The sequence below is a fragment of the Procambarus clarkii genome, chromosome 4, assembly GCF_040958095.1.
Source record: "Procambarus clarkii isolate CNS0578487 chromosome 4, FALCON_Pclarkii_2.0, whole genome shotgun sequence".
Lineage (NCBI taxonomy): Eukaryota > Metazoa > Arthropoda > Malacostraca > Decapoda > Cambaridae > Procambarus > Procambarus clarkii.
In genome coordinates this window covers 35,012,998-35,029,639 of record NC_091153.1, presented here as the reverse complement: position 1 = coordinate 35,029,639, position 16,642 = coordinate 35,012,998, and the positions used below count along the sequence as shown (strand labels likewise).

The 16,642-nt window shown below is 45.4% G+C and overlaps 1 protein-coding gene across 1 annotated transcript in view; it reads left to right on the top strand.

The window, feature by feature from the left end:
- Positions 1 to 4,982, top strand: part of LOC123750896 (macrophage mannose receptor 1-like) — a 60,754-nt gene extending 55,772 nt beyond the window's left edge. Inside the window, exon 3 of the mRNA XM_045732998.2 lies at positions 2,829 to 4,982. Within this exon, the coding sequence (XP_045588954.1) occupies positions 2,829 to 3,058 (230 nt within the window). The 3' untranslated portion in view covers positions 3,059 to 4,982. The remainder of the gene's footprint in view (positions 1 to 2,828) is intronic.
- Positions 4,983 to 16,642: the final 11,660 nt, after the last annotated feature.

The following is a 16,642-nucleotide window of genomic DNA, read 5'->3' as shown; positions in this document are numbered from 1 at the left end:
TCGTTTGAGTTCAAACTGTTAATTATTATATAGTAAAATATATATTTTCTTGCATCTCATCTTTGTTTTTTCCTCTCACCTCCTTATAGTATATAATAACACCATTTCTTGTCTCTAGTGGATTAATGAACTAGGTAGTACATTCCTTCAGTAGCTCTGAGAATCTTCTATCAGGTCCAGATGAGCTACGTTCTACCTAGTACTTTGATCTACATACTCCTCTGAATGATTTCTATACTACGAGGCGTTTCGTTGTATAACTGCCACAACACCATTAAAAATGCAGTCAACGACTTGCTTCTTTTAAAAAATCCATGTCTAGGTAACCCACAACATTTTGAATTTGATTCTTGTTTTAAGTTGCAGTATACAGCACGTATTTAAATGTTAACATAGTTATAGCATAGATCTACTCCATATAGTTATATAACATAGATCTACTCCAACCCCAACTCACATACACTAAATGGTGTTGTTAATGATGAACTAAAAAAAGTCCACTTATGGATGTCAACCAACAAACTAACACTTAACATAGAAAAGACCTACTACATCCTATTCGGAAGCAAATCTACAAATGCAATTCAGCTTCAGATTGACAATGTAAACATTAGCAATAAAAATGATGGAAAGTTTCTTGGCATATTCCTAGACAAGAGACTCAACTTCAGTACCCACATACAACACATAACTAAGAAAGTCTCTAAAACAGTTGGTATACTCTCCAAAATCAGATATTATGTTCCTAACTCTGCTCTCATCTCTCTATATTATGCACTAATCTATCCCTATCTCAACTATGGTATCTGTGCATGGCGTTCAACCACTGCAAACCACCTCAAGTCCATCATCACCCAGCAAAAATCTGCTATCAGAATAATATCAAATTCTGCTTTCAGACAACACACAGCCCCCTTGTTTAACTCCCTAAACATGCTAAACATAATCTCACTCCACAAATTCTCTTGTGTCAACTACATTTACAAAACCCTGTTCTTAAATGCAAATCCTTGTCTGAAACTCTTCCTGGACAGATGTAATAGGACCCATTATCACCACACCAGAAATAAATATCTCTTTGATATCCCCAGAGTTAAACTTAATCTGTGTAAACACTCTATGCAAATAAAGGGACCCAGTTTATGGAACTCACTCCCTACTGAATTGAAAAGCTGTCCAACTTTTACATCATTCAAAATCAATACTAAAAAATACCTAATTTCATCTTCATAGTTTTTCACTTTTTGCCTTAAAATTACACTGTATCATTTGCTACCCAATCTCCCAACCTTTATGTTCCCAATTTGAACATCTTTACCATTGTGATCATTGCTGTTTTCTTATATGTGCTGCCAATCTGTTGTATGGTGTTTATAAATCTTGTTTATCTGTATTGTGACGGTAACGCGTTGGTGTTCGGCTGTTCAAAGCTAGGGGTATGGCCTCGTCACATAAAATTAAAAAAAATAGAAAATCTGGAACTTCGTCTGTGGTAAGGTAAGGAGAAGACACACAAAACACAAGTAAATTTTAACAATGAAATTTTAATTACGTTAAATAAACAAAACATGAATAAAATGGACATACAAATTCGTATAATAAAATCAATCAATCAAAATAATAAGAATAATTAAATGGTAAAATGAAAAGTTACATTAAGACAAGTGAGCAATAACAAGCTGTGCAATATACAATAAAATGAGAGGTGCGGGAATATTGGCTTTAAGCTATCACCTCTCTTAGTACACTTAAGCCAAAGCTCAGTCTACCAGGAAGAAGTGTTAACCGTATGAAAGCACTGAATATTCTGAGGACTGAGGTCGTGGCGGCCCCAGACATCAAGTAGTATGGGGGGGGGTGGAGTGCAGTTGCAGCCAGACCGGCGGCCAATCAGCGAGTAGCCGGCAACAAGACAGGTAGTTTGGCGGTTTGAGGCTGAGCAGGTGTCCCTGGCTGCATACGTTTTGCGCTCTGGCAAACCTTGGAGATGTTGTTGTCGTTGTTGGACATTTCTTTCATAGTAGTTTTATATATTTGTTGCGACGTATTTTTGGAGGGAAGAGCAGGCTCAATCTCTTGAAGGAGATTATTGTCACAGTATCTTTTGCTGCCCAGTCTCCCAATCTTAATGTACCCAATCTGAACATCTTTACCATTGTGATCATTGCTTTCTTATATGTGCTGTCAATCTGCTGTATGGTGTCTATTAACCTTATTTAAATTACTAATCAAGCTGTCAATGTAATCAATCAGAGCTTTAATATAACAATGTGCTTTAATATACTTACTTAACTCTCTCATCTCATTTTTCTCTTGTAATGTATCTTTATCATTTATCAATTCTGATTGAAATTACCTACTTAAAATTATCTGCAAGATTAAGGACCTGCCCGAAACGCTGTGCGTACTAGTGGCTTTACAAGAATGTAAATACTGTACTATCCAATGTATTCTCACAAACCCAATGTACCTTCTTATATATATATAAATAAATAAATAAATAAATAAATACATTATAGTTATTTATGTAAACTAATTTTTGAAAGACAAAACGATTACAGTGTTTTTATCTGATTGCAACTCTTCCGATTGCAATTGCTCTGAATGCAATTGTTCCGAGTGTAATTACTCTGAATGCAATTGTTCCGACTGTAATTGCTCTGAATGCAATTGTACATATTTGCTTTCTTTTCATTGCATTTAATTATGCATCTGTAATTTTTATCCGGCACTGTGTGAGTGTTAAGCTGCACTGAGTGAGAATGCGTGTACAAATCTAGTTAATTTTACAATATTATTACAACTGTACCTTTGTGTTCTTATCACAGGAGGTAATAATATTGCAGCGAATGTGGGCTTCCGGAAAGAAAGCAATAGCACGTTTCAGTGGTTGGATGGACGCCTAGTCAACGCCGCAGACTTTGGCGCTGGTGAACCCAACAACATTGGAGGAAATGAATTCTGCGGAGAATTTCGACTGGATGTGGACCCGATGCTCAATGATATCTCCTGCTCGTTTTTAAACCGATTTCTTTGTCAATATCACCCTCCCAATTGAGGATGTTGAAGCGTCTCTCAATGAAAGGAATAATTGGTTTGTTTAATCTTGTTTTATTTTAATGTTTTCCACGTAGTATAAATAACAGGCATTTGCAAAATCCTCTTAGTTAATTAATCTGAGAAGAACATTTTAATCCATCACAAATTATGAGGAAGTTAGAGAGTAAAGAGCTTATTATAACACGAATTAGGGGGTGAGAGTCTTGTAATAGTTAAGAGTCTTGAAATAGCTGTGAATCTAACAACAGCTGTGAGCTTTGCACTACCTGAAAGTCTTACACTGACTCTGAGTCTTACATTATCTCTTAGTCTAACACTATCGCTGAATCTTTCACTATTGTTGCGTCTTACACATTCTCCGAGTCTTACACTACGAGTCTTATTCTGGCTGTGAGTGTCGCACTGGCTGTGAGTGTTTCACTGGCTGCGAGTGTTTCACTGGCTGTGAGTGTTTCACTGGCTGTGACTGTTGCACTGACTGTGAATGTTGCACTGGCTGTGAGTGTTGCACTGACTGTGAGTGTTGCACTGGCTGCGAGTGTTGCACTGGCTGCGAGTGTTGCACTGGCTGTGAGTGTTAAACTGGCTGTGAGTTTTACACTGGCTGTGAGTGTTACACTTGTCGTGAGTGTTGCACTGGCTGCGAGTGTTGCACTGACTGTGAGTGTTGCACTGGCTGTGAATGTTGCACTGGCTGTGAATGTTCCGCTGGCTGTGAGTGTTACACTGCCTGTGAGGGTTACACTGGCTGTGAATGTTCCGCTGGCTGTGAGTGTTACACTGCCTGTGAGGGTTACACTTGTTGTGAGTGTTACACTGGCTGTGAGTGTTGCACTGGCTGTGAGTGTTGCACTGGCTGTGAAGTGGTGGAAGTGCCCCAGAGGACATCAGGCCTCTCTTCTATGGAGCAGCACTCTGTGCTCTTAAAATGAAGGATGGGGAAATCAGGCCCTATGTCGTTGGCAACACCTTCCGACACCTCATGGCTAAGGCAGCAGTGAGGTCAATCAATCAGGAAGCAGCCACCTTACTGAAACATAATCAGCTCGGGTTTTTGGATCCCTCCTCGGCTGTGAAGCTGCAGCACATGCAGCTCTGCCAATATCTTCATTGCCAATTTCTCAGACCAGAAGGTACTAGTCAAGCTTGACTTTAAAATTGCCTTCAATCAAGTCAGAAGAGACGCATTTCTCTCTATTTTGCTTATGACCTTTTGTCTCGCCTAGATTTAATGATTCTTGCAATCTTTGCTCAGTCGTTTCTATTTCTATACATGGCCTTCATTGTCGCTCTTGGAACAGAGCTGAGCGTTTAACTCTATCCCAAGATGAGTTGAACATTGCTGCAGATGTTCTGCCATTTGTTTTCGTCGCCTGTAAAGGAAACGCCATTCTCATTCCAGTTTGCATTTTTTATCTCTCTCCTTAGTGGTATGTGACTTGCACCTATTTCTAGTGCTACTGTGCCTATTTTCTCATGTCATTGGATTAAGTTTGCATTATCTAGCTCTTGGAGTTGTACCTGTATTATCTAGCTATGGAGTTGTGCCTGTATTATCTAGCTCATGAATTTGTACATGTATTATATAGCTATCGGAGTTGTACCTGTATTATCTAGCTATGGAGTTGTGCCTGTATTATCTAGCTCATGAATTTGTACATGTATTATATAGCTATCGGAGTTGTACCTGTATTATCTGGCTCTTGGAGTTGTACCTGTGTTATCAAGCTCTTGGAGTTGTGCCGCTGTAACCCGCAGCTAAACTACAACCATGTCGACTCAGAGGTTGCTGGAGGTTATAAACAACAACAGAGGATAAACAAAATATTGATTGTTTGAGATGATTTCGAACGGATTTCTTGTTTGTCTGTTTATAAATATTGCTTCTCTCTGATTGTTTGCTAATAAAATGTATATAACCATGTTGTGTTGGTTAACCATCCTACAAATATCAAGGCACATCAGATGCGGTGTTGTCATAATGTTTGATAATCAAGTTTATTACTGGTCTTTGATGGACTGTGCCTGATTATATATACGTTGACATTTAATGGTCAATAACCACTGATATCTGCCCCCTAACAATCCTCGAAAGACGTAAACAAAATAATTAAATATTATTATGGAAATAGAAGGATATGGAATATTGTCACGCAAATTGCCAATTACATTTAACCGTCCCTACGTGTCAAAGCCTAATCACGGAACAACCCATCCTCCGAATTGACAGTACGATTTAATACTAAGTGTAATAAGTACACTCTATTACTGTCATAAACAGTACTTAATTGCACTTATGCGGCTGTTACATTTACCAAACTCCCTCCCCCGATTTAATTCTCCTCGATTTCTGTCAAGACACTCAGAATTTTAGGATGAAGTTTTCAATCTCGATTAGGAAAATACAAGTTTTAAATATCAGGAATTTCTTTTTCAGGTTTATTAAACAATATAGATTTTATACAAAATTTTAAAATATCCTGAGTTACTTTACAATTTATTGATATATTTTAGTTTTGTTTTTTTAAACTGTAACATCAATATACCTATAGGTTAAGTACTAATTGTAATTAAGAAGCAAGAAAATTATCATCTTCAAAAACTAAGACGGTTAGGTGAGGTTGTGGTTTTCTATTCAGTTTTTCTGGGAAACTCAAATATTCACAATATATTTGACAGTACGATTTAATACTAAGTGAAAATAAGTACAATTCCTAACTGCTATGAATAGTACATAATTGCACTTATTTGTCTTCTGCCATTTACCACCCCATTTTTGGAGGACCGGCTGCACGGAAGGATAATGTCAACGTCATCGAGAAGCAGAGAGTAGTGTGCCAACTCCGCCTCTTGATTGACACCAATTTTTCACAAGGAACAACGGATTCAAGCTTAACAAGCCACAATGTAATACAGTAAACAAGATATATTTTTCATCCATAGGGTTATAAACCGGTGGAATAGCCTTCCAGCCACTGCCACAAACGGTAAAACTCTAATTGTGTTTTTTTAAGGGCCACACACACAAGGCATAAGCTCACACAAAACAGGAGCACAGCACCGGAGCACGCAGGAACCGGTGGAACATATGAAAAGACACACACAGACACACCAGAACACAAGGACTGGCACACACAGGAGCCGGACGCAACAAAACACCCACACACACAAACAGGATGAAACACCGGAACGCACGGGAACTGGAAAACAAGGTCCAGAACCACAACCAAGCACAAACAAAAAGAAAAAACAACGGAACACGCATGATCCGGCAAAGGAACACAAATCTCACACAAAACCAAACAACAAGGACACACACACAGGGAACAACACAAAAACACAACACAGGCAAACACACACAACTCACCGTCGAGGAAGCCCTCAGAGGGGCGGGGGGGAATACACACAACCCAAATGCCCAAATGAACCAAAAAGTCCTCCCCCTAAATCCACCGCAACAACACCAATACACTGATCAAACCCCCGACCCACCTACCAATCCCAAAGCATCACCCCGAACATAGGCGTCATTGAACCAACCAGCAAACTCCACCGGAAAAGCACGCCACAACCACCACCATGTGAAACGCAAACGCCCCGCAGAAAACCTAGAATCCGGTGAATCCCGTAGCCCTCCAAATGCCCAACCCACACGCAAAACACATTATCCGCAATCAAGACACTCAGGATGTTCCGAAGCTACCTGGAGCCCTGAGGAAACGAAAGAAACAGGAACCTTAAAATATCCCCCATTAACCCGGGCCCACAGAACACCGCAATCACATCAGGCAACCAATCAACTAAGCCCTGTACCCTCTCACAAAAATAAAACACATGTAACTGCATCTCAACCAATCCACAATACGTACACGCCGCGGAAGAACGCAACCCAAGCATACACAAACGATCATTCGACGGCAACGACTCGTGCAGCATACGAAAGAGAAACTCCCGCTGCTGCGGAGCCAAATGCCGCCCACCCAAGACCGACCAAATCCCACTCACCCCAATCCCAGCATGGAAACAAACCCTCAACCCGATGGCTCACACGACGAAGGAGAGCCCCATAAACCTCCCGACACGAAAGGGACAAAAACTCAGGAACACGACAGAGCCCCCGCAGAATCCCAACCCCCACGAATACACAGCAGGCGTACAAAAGGTGACCTCACATCCAGCCCCTAACTCAAGCAAATAGCTAAACTGAACTGAACAGAAATAAACCTCAAGCGCATTGAGGCCCCCACTCACCCCGAAATACTGATGCAACGACACCCAAAACAAAGCCAATGCCTTGGTAAAAACATCAGGGATGCCAACACACCCCTAATCTACCCGCAAAACCATGGAGGAGCGACGAACTGGATGATATTTCCCACACCACACATACCGATAGACTCTGCACTCCAACCTATGAGCATGGCGCCGATCCAGAGGGAAGCACCGAGCCAAAAACCACACCCTCAAAAGAACTTTACTAGTAACAACAATCGCCCGCTGATAAACCGTCAATGGATGCGAGGATAACAAACCAACCGACCGAGACACCGCATCCCAATTCCACTCCAAGGATTGGTCATACGAGCTAGACCAAGTAACTCCGAGAACCCGAAGCGACCTGACCACTGGAAACCACGACCCCGCCCACACTGAACGGGAGGCCCAGCCCCCCAGCCCCATCAGACAGAACTTATCCCTATTAACAAGGGCCCCAGTGGCCAGCTCAAAACGCCGAACAAGGTCCTGAACCGCAACCACAGAGCCATCGGTCGCCACAAACTGCACCATATCGTCAGCATACCCACAGATCGGTAAACAGAGACCAGCGGGCAGCCTCAGAGGAACCACCAAAGAACAGGACTGAACACCAAGAAACAAAGGCTCCTGAAAAAGAACATAAAGGAGCATAGATAAGGGACACCCCTGACTCACCGATCGGCGAACGGCAAAAGGGGCACTATAAAAACCATTGATGTACACACGACTATGACAACGGGCATACAACATACACACCCAAGAAACAAACAATGGAGGAAACCCGAACATCTCCATAGCCTGCAACACAAAGCCTATCGACACACGGTCGAATGCCTTCGACCAATCTAAGCTGAGCATCACCGCAGGCAGGCGAAACTCAGAGGCACACAGAATCACATCACGTAAAAGAGCATTGCAATGAAGCAAAGACCTACCCAGAACACCACAAAATTGCTCAACTGACACCACAGAACCAATTACATCCCGACACCGACCCGCCAGCAACTTCGAGACAACCTTAAAATCAACATTTAACAGGGTGATCGGCCTCCAACTCGATAAAAAACGCAAATCACCTGGCTTTGGAAGGAACCGCACAACCCCATCATAATGGGATGCGGGTAAAAAAAAAGGTCTGGAAACAAAACCGCACCACCTCCAAAAAAAAGCCTCACCAGGCATATCCCAAAACGTCACATAAAATTCCACAGGGAGCCCATCCAAGCCAGGCACCCTGCATGATTGGAAAGACCGAACCACACTCCAAAGCTCAGCCGACGATGCGTCCCGCACCAAAGCGGATCAACCCGCAGCCGATAAACCAGGTGAGCAGTGACGCAAAAGGAAAGCAGCCAGATCCTCATCCACCCCAACCTCCTCATACAGCGTTCCGCAACTCCTGCTGCACGTACAACAGGACCTCATCCGTGTTAGACAAAACAGAACCGTCCGGAAGCTGGAGACTGGTGAAAAGAGCCGTTCACCAGACACATGCTCGTCAACACGAACCCGCACCCGAACCCCCTCTGCCAACTCCTCCCGCAAACCACAAATGCGATCCTTACACACAGAAATAGCAGCAATACAATCAACCCCACTATTAAGCAACACATACAACCGAGTGAACCGCGCCTGAAGAAAGCGCAACAAACCAAAACGCCCCGCTGCCTCACGCTTTGCAACCACAACGAAAAAAAGACTTGCATTCCATCTTGCACCACTCCCACCGTCTAACACAGACAAAAACTCACACTTGCGAGCAACAAACCCCACCCACCACCCACGAAACGCCTCACGCACCCAAGGACAATGCAGCAACCGACAATTCAACTTCCACCAACCCCTCCCCACACGAACCTGACTACGAACAGCAACACGCACCACAACCAAACAACGATCAGAAAAGGCAACTGGAACCGTACGAAACGCAAAAACAGAGCCCTCCCGCCCATGAACATAAAAACGATCCAGCCTGGAACACGCCCCTCGCGCAGCAAAGGTGAATTCCAAATCCCCTCCAAACATGAGAGCAGCATCACGAAACCCACAACTCTGTAAGGTGGAGACTAATGCTCGAGAAACATTCTGCGGACGCGCACTCTTGCAATCCCGTACCTGAGTGACACAATTAAAATCGCCCCCAAAAACCATGTCTCTCGTGTCATGACGCAAGAAGTGTAACAGCCCACCCTAGAAAAACTCCTCCCTCTCCCGGCGACGCGCCAAAAGGAGCGTACACAGTCAATAAGGGAATCTCCACCCTGAGGTACCGCACACGAGCGAACAACACCTGGCCATCCTCATCCATCTCTGTGTGAAGCACGGAAATGTACGCCCTCCAGGAGAACAGCATCAGCGTGCCCCCAAAGAACATCCTCGGCGGATTAAGCACTACATGAAAATCATCAGTCAACCCAGACAAAGCACCCAAGTCACGCACATTATGCTCCTGAATTAAGGCTACATCTACATGCTGCTCACGAAGCACAGCCACCAAGCCCATCTGCACTACCAAGTCACGCAACCCACGAACATTCAGCGTCGAACAAGCAAGAGAGGGCGCCATCAAGAAGGGCAATCAGGACCCCACCAACCCCACAGTCCCCTGCGAAGGTGGACCATAGCCTCTCACAGGGGAGGCAATAGGAACAGTAGGCGCATCACCTGCAACCCTGCAGTGGAAGGCCCCACAGGAACTTCGGTGCTTGTACTCTTCGTTGACTTCGTAAGCTTCATAGTCAGCGCATCCCTGTCAGTACACCAGTGGACACCACCCACTGAGCAGACTCAACTGCCTTCGGGGCGTCACTGCCCCTAGAGGGAGCCCCGGGAGTAAAAGATCTCAGCAGGCCACCAGTGGGAGGAGGAGGGGCGCATGCCACAGCAGCCCCAGCCGTAGATCCCCCCACCCCTCGCTTGATGGGAGGACCTTTGTCCGAGGAACGCGTCCGTGCCTCCTGCTTACGACGGGGCTCGTCTGACTTCGCAACCGGGGAAGGCCCTCTAGAGCCACGAGAGGATCGCAGCACCCCCGGAGCAGCAGCAACTACGTCGGATGTACGGCCACCAGACGAAGGGGTAACACCACACGGATGACTCACAGGATCGCCACTCGCACCTACACACGATGGAGCAGCTTCCACAGGCATACCCGTCTCCATGTCAGCAACAGTTGAATCCCGATGAACCTCCGCAGTGATGACGTGCACAGGAAGCGAGGCCGCCGCATCAGGCACAACGGGCCAGGTGGGCCAAACTGCTGAACAGCCGTTGTAGGATCAGTCAAATCAGAAGGCACCATCGACGGGGAGGGGTCGCGGGGGACAATCACAGCCTCCGCAACACCTGGCTTGGCCCCCCCCAACCCCCAAGGGGGGAAAATCATCCTCCTGAAAGAGGGCTGGCCTCCCCATCCCGGAAGCAGTGCAACCGGCTGCAAGATGCCCTTGCAATCTACACCTAAAACAGGTGCACGGTTGATCCTCATAGAATACCCGCATGTTAAAGCCGTAGAACTTGACCTGAGAAGGAATATGACGTGTCAAGCATATGCCAAGGGTCCGAACATTGGTCCTCAAGCCCGACAGGAGGCCTGAGCGGAGACAAGTTATACGGTGAGTGAACACAGTACCGTACCGATAGAAGCAGGTGCAAAGGACCTCCTTGGCAAAGTCCAAGGGAACTCCATGGATGCTGACAAACGTCGGAGCCACACACCGGTCCGATACCTCCACCAAACCTGATACCAGTAATCCTAATACCCCAATACCTCTAATACCTCCACCAATACCAAATACCTAATACCACAGTACCAGCAGAGCCCGGAAGCTGGAGAGAACGCCCAGCAAAATCACTGACGAAGCGCTGATATGGACCAGGGGCAGAGAACTTGACCACCAAACGCCTGTCAGAGATCTTCTCAAGGCCGTAAATAGTGTGCAGGTCCACCCGTAAAACATCCAAAAGCGTCCCCTCCCACAACGCCCAATCAGCAGCCGCCGAGAACTCCAATCCTGCGGAATCCACCCTCCGAATCCGCGTCACCGACGACGCCATAACGCCAGCCACCCCCACAGGCTAGCCGGCACACCACACACCAGCAACAGCAACCTGCTCGCACAAGACGTCAGTCAACAACTGAGAGAGCGCCAACGCCGTGACCACATCCTGCAACGAGCAAGCAGCTAATCCCTCTAATTGTAATTGAAAAATCCAGCTTGCAGAAACCATCATGACAAATGGTGGGGGAGATCTTTGACAAGCTGCCAGCTTCCTGTCCTCGTCGAGACCACTAGTTTGTTAGTGGCCTTCAGGTATATAAGGTATAGCTTTCACACAAATATCGAAGCATTTTCTTCTACGTTGTTGGTGAAACAATCGATGATGTTATATGTATTAATTGTTTGCCCATTAGAGTTGCAAATGTTTTACGAAGCCTATAACTTTTTCGTTGAACATTTATCATACGAAAGCGTTTATGATATTCTTCACATGGCAATGAATTATATATGTAATATGACTGGACATATTCCTTTTTTGTAGAGTGTCAGTCTCTGTGTGTCTGTCTAAGTGTCTCTCTCTTTTTCTGTTGTAATTATTTGGTCAACTATACATACCATTACGTACTGAATATTGGGGTCAAATTTGGTCTTGATATCATCATTCGTGTAAAGTATATAAACCATATTACAGATGTAAATAACTGCAAACCCGTTTTAACTATTAGTGTGTGTGTGTGTGTGTGTGTGTGTGTGTGTGTGTGTGTGTGTGTGTGTGTGTGTGTGTGTGTGTGTGTGTGTGTGTGTGTGTATGTATGTGTGTGTGTGTGTGTGTGTGTGTGTGTGTGTGTGTGTGTGTGTGTGTGTGTGTGTGTGTGTGTGTGTGTGTGTGTGTGTGTGTGTGTGTGTGTGTGTGCGTGTTGTTGTTGTTGGTTGAGAGGCGACGACGATCGCCTATCAGTCAACATATTGAGGGGACTCTTCAAGTGTGAAGTCGACTAGGGCCTCCTAACATGGACGGTGAGTCTTCGCCTTGTATTGTGAAAAATTACAAGTATCGAACACCTGCAAGAGGAAGGCAGCTACACTTTTCTAGTTGGCTACTCCATTAAATACCAAATTAGGGTGCCAGAATTGCCAACCTTGGCAATTCACACACATGCTATAGCCTGATGCTCACACTGTTGTCAGCCTCCCTGATGTTTTTGGTTTCCTGCAATTCATTTAAAACCTTCACTCTCCGAAACTCCCCCACGATAATGTTCAGCCCGTCCTTCAAACAAAGACCCAAAAGTGATTCCATGCACCCGCCAAACCCCCTGTTTATGAATGAAAACGGTTTACACACAACCTGTCCTCGACTCAAGTCTATTACATCCAGCGGTCGACCCCACAGATGCACTCCAAAATTTTTGCATGCAGTTCATTCAAAACAGGAATGTTCTCAAATTTAAATTATTATTATAATATATTAGCATATTGTGAATATATAGGCAAAGGTTAGGTTAGGTGTTTAGGTTCTGTTGATGATTTTTGGTATTTGTAGTACGAGGGTGAAGCATTTATAGCATTGTAGTTCGAACAAAATTCATCTGTGAAGCACTTGTTCCAGAAGTATTCGAACGTCAGCAGTTGTGAGACGTGTGTAAACAGTTTTTCATTCATAAACAGGCGGGTTGGCGGGTGTATGGAATCTCTTTTAGGTCTTTGTTTGCAGTACGGGCTGTTACATAAGACTCACAACTGATTTCGTTCGAACACTTTTGAAAGAAGTGCTTCACTGACGAATTTTGATCCAACCCCAACGCCAAAAATGCTTCACCCACGTACTACAAATTTAAATAATCGCCAACAGAACCTAAACACCTAACCTAACCTAACCTATATATATATATATATAGGCTAGGATAGATAGAACAACCTACCTAACAACAGAACCTAAACACCTAACCTAACCAAACCTATATATATATATATATATATATATATATATATATATATATATATATATATATATATATATATATATATATATATATATATATATATATATATATATATACATATATATATATAGGTTAGAATAGATAGAACAACCTACCATGAACACCCAAATCAAATCTCTCTCTCTCTCTCTCTCTCTCTCTCTCTCTCTCTCTCTCTCTCTCTCTCTCTATGTATATATATATATATATATATATATATATATAATTTTTATATATATTTATATATATTTTTATATATATTTATATATATATATATACATATATATATATATATATATATATAAATATATATATATATATATATATATATATATATATATATATATATATATATATATATATATATATATATATATATATACTGCTTTTACCGACAGGAGAAGGGGCGAGGGCGTGCCTCTGGCGCCTTAAAACCAGCTGCTCCGGGTAGATGGGACTCGATAGCCTGGGAAGGCAGCCCATCTAGGGGAAGGAAAACCCTGATTTTAAACCTCCGCTGCCTTGCAGCCACACCCTTTTTTTTTGGGAAGGCTTCAGGAGTCAACCTCGAGGAAAAATCCGGAGTTGGAGCTCCTAAGGCAGTTCGTTGTTGACGTCGACCTCGTTCTGGCAGCTCCTGCGACGTTGCTGGAACCATGCGTATTGGCATTTGCCTTTCTATTGGATAATTTCAGCAACGTGGAGAGGGGGGACCTGCTGCATGGGTAACAGCTTCTCCTCCATATCTACCTACCCAGGCTTTGCGCCCTGGAGAGGACACTCCAGCTTCGCCTCACAGCGTCGAACCAACACGGGAAGCGACAGTCTACCGGTTTTAAGTCTTCTGCTCGGTTGGCGAAGAGTGTGACGCCAGGGGTTGCTTCCGACGGTGGGAGGGGTCATCGCGCCCCACTGGGCAGCTACCGCCCGCCTCAAGCTGGGAAAACCCCAGCCAATAAGGTGTTGCCTCGCCACGGTCCGTTAACCTCACTGGGTGCGTGGGGTTTAGGGTGAAAACTGACAAGCGGCCCGACAACTTTGCACCAAGCAATACCAAACCAAAGAAGAAAATATCAACTGCCCTAAAGCTGGGCACATGGAACGTCAGGACACTGACACCAGGTTTCTGTGACGACCTGCAAGAAATCAATGACGCCCGAAAAACAGCAATCATCGATAGGGAGCTGAGCAAGCTGCAGATGGATATTGTTGCTCTCCCAGAGACCAGGCTCCCAGGATCAGGATCTGTGAGAGAGAGGACCTTCTCTTTCTTCTGGCAAGGAAAACCTCCAGATGAGCCCAGAGAACATGGTGTGGGATTTGCCGTCAGGAATGCACTGTTGGGACACATTATGCCACCGATGGGGGAAACCGAACGAATTCTGTCTCTGCAACTGTACTCCCAAACAGGACCAGTCAATGTAATTATTGCATATGCACCAACCCTGACTTCTCCAGCAGAGGCAAAGGAAAAATTCTACGATGACCTCAACAGAGTCATAGCGAGAATCCCTGTAAAGGAGCCACTGTTCATCCTCGGCGACTTCAACGCCAGAGTGGGTGCCGAGCACAACATTTGGCCCACTTGCCTGGGTCAATTCGGCATAGGAAGGATGAATGAGAACGGGCAACGTCTGCTAGAACTCTGCTGCCTTCATGGTCTTTGTGTCACCAATACGTTCTTCGGCACAAAGCCTCAACACCGAGTATCTTGGAGACACCCCAGATCCAAGCACTGGCACCAGCTTGACCTGATTCTTACCAGGCGTGCAAGTCTACCCAGCGTCAAGATTACGCGTAGCTACCAGAGTGCTGTCTGTGACACCGACCACTCCCTGGTATGTAGCAGGGTCAAGATGCAACCAAAGAAGATTCATCACTCGAAAAAGGCGGGCAGACCTCGCATCGACACCACCAAGACCCGCAACCAGGACAAGGTGGAAGATTTTGCACACGTGCTCGAGGAAGCTCTCCCTGGCCCAGCTGGGGTCACTGCCTGTAAAAGATGGGAGCACTTCAGAGACGCTGTGTTCAACGCTGCCATTTCCACCTTTGGCAAGAAGACCAGCAGGTCGGCAGACTGGTTCGAGGCTCACTCGGAAGAGATGACACCTGTAATCGAAGAGAAGAGAAACGCCTTGGCAGCCTACAAAGCCTGCCCAAGTCAGCGCAACTTACAGATCCTTCGGGCCGTCCGCTGCAAAGTGCAGCAGAGCGCTAGGCGATGTGCCAACAACTATTGGCTCCAGCTCTGCTCCCAGATACAGACTGCAGCGGATACAGGCAATGTAAGGGGAATGTATGACGGCATCAAGCAGGCCCTCGGCCCAATCCAGAGGAAGACCGCTCCTCTGAAATCTGCCACTGGCGAGGTGATTCAGGACCAGACACTGCAGCTGAAGCGCTGGGTCGAGCACTACTCTGAGCTATACGCCAGGGACAATGTGGTCACCGAAGATGCCCTGAGCGCCATTGAGTGTCTGCCTGTGTTAATGGAGCTCGACAGCGAACCGACCCTGGAAGAACTCAGCGATGCCCTAGACTCCGTTGCTTCTGGTAAAGCTCCTGGCAAAGATGGCATTCCTGCTGAGACCTTGAAGTGCTGCAGAGGTAGCCTGCTCATGGAGCTGCATGAAATTCTCTGCCTCTGCTGGGAAGAAGGAGAGGTGCCACAGGACATGAGGGATGCCAACATCGTCACACTGTATAAGAATAAAGGTGACAGGGGCGACTGCAACAACTACCGTGGAATCTCCCTCCTCAGTATTGTCGGAAAGCTGTTTGCTCGAGTCGCATTGAAGAGGCTCCAAGTACTTGCAGAGAGAGTCTATCCAGAATCACAATGCGGATTCAGAGCTGGCAGGTCCAACATCGACATGGTCCTTTCCCTCAGACAACTGCAGGAGAAATGCAGGGAACAGAAGCAGCCACTCTTTGTAGCCTTCATAGATAGGACGAAGGCCTTCGACCTCGTCAGCAGGGATGGCCTGTTCAAGATCCTCCCCAAGATCGGATGCCCACCCAGGCTCCTCAGCATCATCAGATCTTTCCATGAGAACATGAGGGGCACCGTGGTCTTTGATGGCCTAACATCAGACGCCTTTGACATCCGAAGTGGAGTAAAGCAGGGCTGCGTACTGGCTCCAACCCTATTCGGGATTTTCTTCGCAGTTATGCTGCGGCACGCCTTCGGAACTGTCACGGAAGGCATTTACCTCCGGACCAGGTCGGATGGAAAGCTCTTTAACCTCGCAAGGCTGAGAGCCAAGACAAAGGTTCGGCTGAGGTGTCTGCGAGACTTCCTCTTTGCCGACGACGCAGCAGTCACTGCCCACTCAGCTG